This window comes from Protobothrops mucrosquamatus, unplaced genomic scaffold (assembly GCF_001527695.2).
Source record: "Protobothrops mucrosquamatus isolate PMUCROS unplaced genomic scaffold, P.Mucros_1.0 scaffold5649, whole genome shotgun sequence".
Lineage (NCBI taxonomy): Eukaryota > Metazoa > Chordata > Lepidosauria > Squamata > Viperidae > Protobothrops > Protobothrops mucrosquamatus.
The window spans coordinates 59,771-62,737 of NW_015391501.1; the positions used below are offsets into that span (position 1 = coordinate 59,771).

The window sequence follows — 2,967 nt, forward strand, 5'->3', positions numbered from 1 at the left end:
TTTGAACATGGAAGTCGGTAGTCTTCCATGTATCAGATGAATCATAAACAATGTAAGAGATTATGCTATCATTGTGGCATGTTTGCTGTTTCATTGTAATGTATACTTTTTTTCTTTTTTCAAACCTCTCACCATTTTATAAAAAATAAAGTTACACTTTTCTTTAAATCTTATAGAAAAGAGGATGGGAAGAAGAGCACTCTGTACAGCTAAGAATAACAAGCAACATTGAAAGGGAAATCAAACCGAGTCAGAAATCAAAATATTTTCCATTTCCTTTAGAAAACCACACAATTCTCCTCCAGCAGCTCTTAGAAAAAAAGAAAGAAAACCAAGAAAGATTTCAAACTGGAATAAGTAGATTATTCAGAAATCAAGGATTCATTACATGAAAAGTGAAGGGAGATTATTTTTCATTCAGTAAAAGAGAGAAATATCTGGAAGTCAGTTGGAGGAAAAGGTGAGTAGGAAAGTCACGTAGAGCAGAGAGTCATACAGGCCTCACACTGTGAGGAAGAGAACGACTTGAATGAAAGCACCACTAAACAAGGGATTATCCATATTTTTGACTTCTTCAAGAATATCAGCTGTGGAAAAGCTCCATAATTGTGTCTATTGTTAGAAAAGCGTAGATTGCAAATAACAACTGATTATGCACAAGAGGAGCCACACAGCAGAAAAGCCATACAAATCATCTGATTGTGGCAAAAGCTTTAGTCAAAACAGCTCCCTTGTGGTTCATGGAAAGACCCACACAAGAGAAAAGCCATAAAAGCACTCCTGGTGCAGTAAATGCTTTAGTGAGCATGGCAACGTGGTGATACATCAGAGGATTCACAGCAGAGAGAAAACGTATGACTACTGATTGTGCGAAAGTTTCATTACAAATTCCCATGTCATGAGGCACCAGAGGACTCACACAGGAGAGAAACCCTTTGAATGTCCTGATTGTGGGAAAAGTTTCAGTAAGAATTCCTGCCTTGTGAGACACCAGAGGACTCACACAGGAGAGAAATCCTTCGAATGTCCTGATTGTGGGAAAAGTTTCAGTGAGAATTCCTGCCTTGTGAGACACCAGAGGACTCACACAGGAGAGAAACCGTTTGAATGTGCTATCTGTGGGAAAAGTTTCATTTGCAATTCCCACCTGGTGACACACCAGAGGACTCACACAGGAGAAAAACCCTTTGAATGTCCTGAGTGTGGGAAAGGTTTCAGTCAGAATTCCCACCTGGTGACACACCAGAGGACTCATACAGGAGAAAAACCCTTTAACTGTCCTGATTGTGGGAAACATTTCAGTGATAAGTCCAGCATTGTGATACACCAGAGGACTCACACAGGAGAGAAACCCTTTGAATGTCCTGATTGTGGGAAAAGTTTCGGTCGCAATTCCTACCTGGTGACACACCAGAGGATTCACACAGGAGAGAAACCCTTTGAATGTCCTGATTGTGGGAAAGGTTTCTTTGAGAATTCCAGCCTTGTGAAACACCAGAGGACTCACACAGGAGAGAAACCGTATGAATGTCCTGATTGTGGGAAAAGATTCAGTGTGAATTCCAGCCTTGTGAAACACCAGAGGACTCACACAGGAGAGAAACCCTTTGAATGTCCTGATTGTGGGAAAGGTTTCAGTGAGAATTCCAGCGTTGTGAAACACCAGAGGACTCACACAGGAGAGAAGCCCTTTAAATGTCCTGATTGTGGAAGAAATTTCAGTCAGAATTCCAGCCTTGTGATACACCAGAGGACTCACACAGGAGAGAAACCATTTGAATGTCTTGATTGTGGGAAATGTTTCAGTCAGAATTCCAACCTTTTGAAACACCAGAGGACTCATACAGGAGAGAAACCCTTTCAATGTCCTGATTGTGGGAAAAGCTTCAGTGAGAATTCCAGCCTTGTGAAACACCAAAGGACTCACACAGAAGAGAAACCCTTTGAATGTCCTGATTGTGGGAAAAGTTTCAATCACAAGTGCAACCTGGTGGCACACCAGAGGACTCACACAGGAGAGAAACCCTTTGAATGTCCTGATTGTGGGAAACGTTTCAGTGATTATTCCACCCTTGTGATACACCAGAAGATTCACACAGGAGACAAACCCTTTGAATGTGCTCTCTGTGGGAAAAGTTTCATTCGCAATTCCCACCTGGTGATACACCAGAGGACTCACACAGGAGAGAAACCCTTTGAATGTGCTATCTGTGGGAAACGTTTCTGTGGGAATTCCAGCCTTGTGAAACACCAGAGGACTCACACAGTGGAGAAATCTTTCAAATGTCCAGTCTGTGGACATTACTTCACTCATAAATCATCCCTTATTGCACACAAGAAAATCCACATGAGGCAAAAGTTGAAGAGTTTAGAAAAGGCTTGAAAATCATTTGTGATCTCCCATTGAAACTGTAGCTGAGAAATTGACTATTTGAATTGTGGTCTGAATCTTTTTACTCAAACATGTCTTAGGACTAGACTTGTAGGTGGAGAGAAAAGGAAAATGGAAAAGGGCTAACTACCAATTTCTGGTTAGCAGCAGCAGCTACTGGATATTTCCTTTTGTAGAAGTTGTGGATTTCCTCAAAAAGGCTTCTGTGTGGTAGTTTTGTATATTGATTATATAATTCCCACATGGGGCGTTTCAGGTCTTCTACCTTGGTTTCCTCCAGATTTTGCGGCCCAGAATTCCTCAGCCAGCGTAGAAAAGGTCCTCAATATATAACTGTCATGGGCCTTGCAATTATGGTTGCACGTTGCAATGGCCATTAAGTGAGACTACTTTCCTAAACTACCCTGATCTCTCTGATGCAGCCATTAATTGAATGTGTCAGTCACTAAGTAGAACACTGGCTTGGGAAAACTCTTGGAAGAAAACTCTTGGAGGCCTAGTGCAGGCCCAGGTTTGCCTGTTGTAGGCATCTCTAGGCCTCCCCCACCCTGTGCTCTGTTTCCCAACCCTTGTGC

At 42.0% G+C, this 2,967-nt stretch overlaps 1 protein-coding gene across 1 annotated transcript in view; it reads left to right on the top strand.

Moving 5' to 3' along the window:
• Positions 1-316: 316 nt before the first annotated feature.
• LOC107299876 (zinc finger protein OZF-like) overlaps positions 317-2,967 on the top strand; it is a 5,500-nt gene continuing 2,849 nt past the window's right edge. The window contains exon 1 of the mRNA XM_029286894.1: positions 317-2,290. Coding sequence (XP_029142727.1) covers positions 899-2,290 — 1,392 coding nt within the window. The 5' untranslated portion in view covers positions 317-898. The remainder of the gene's footprint in view (positions 2,291-2,967) is intronic.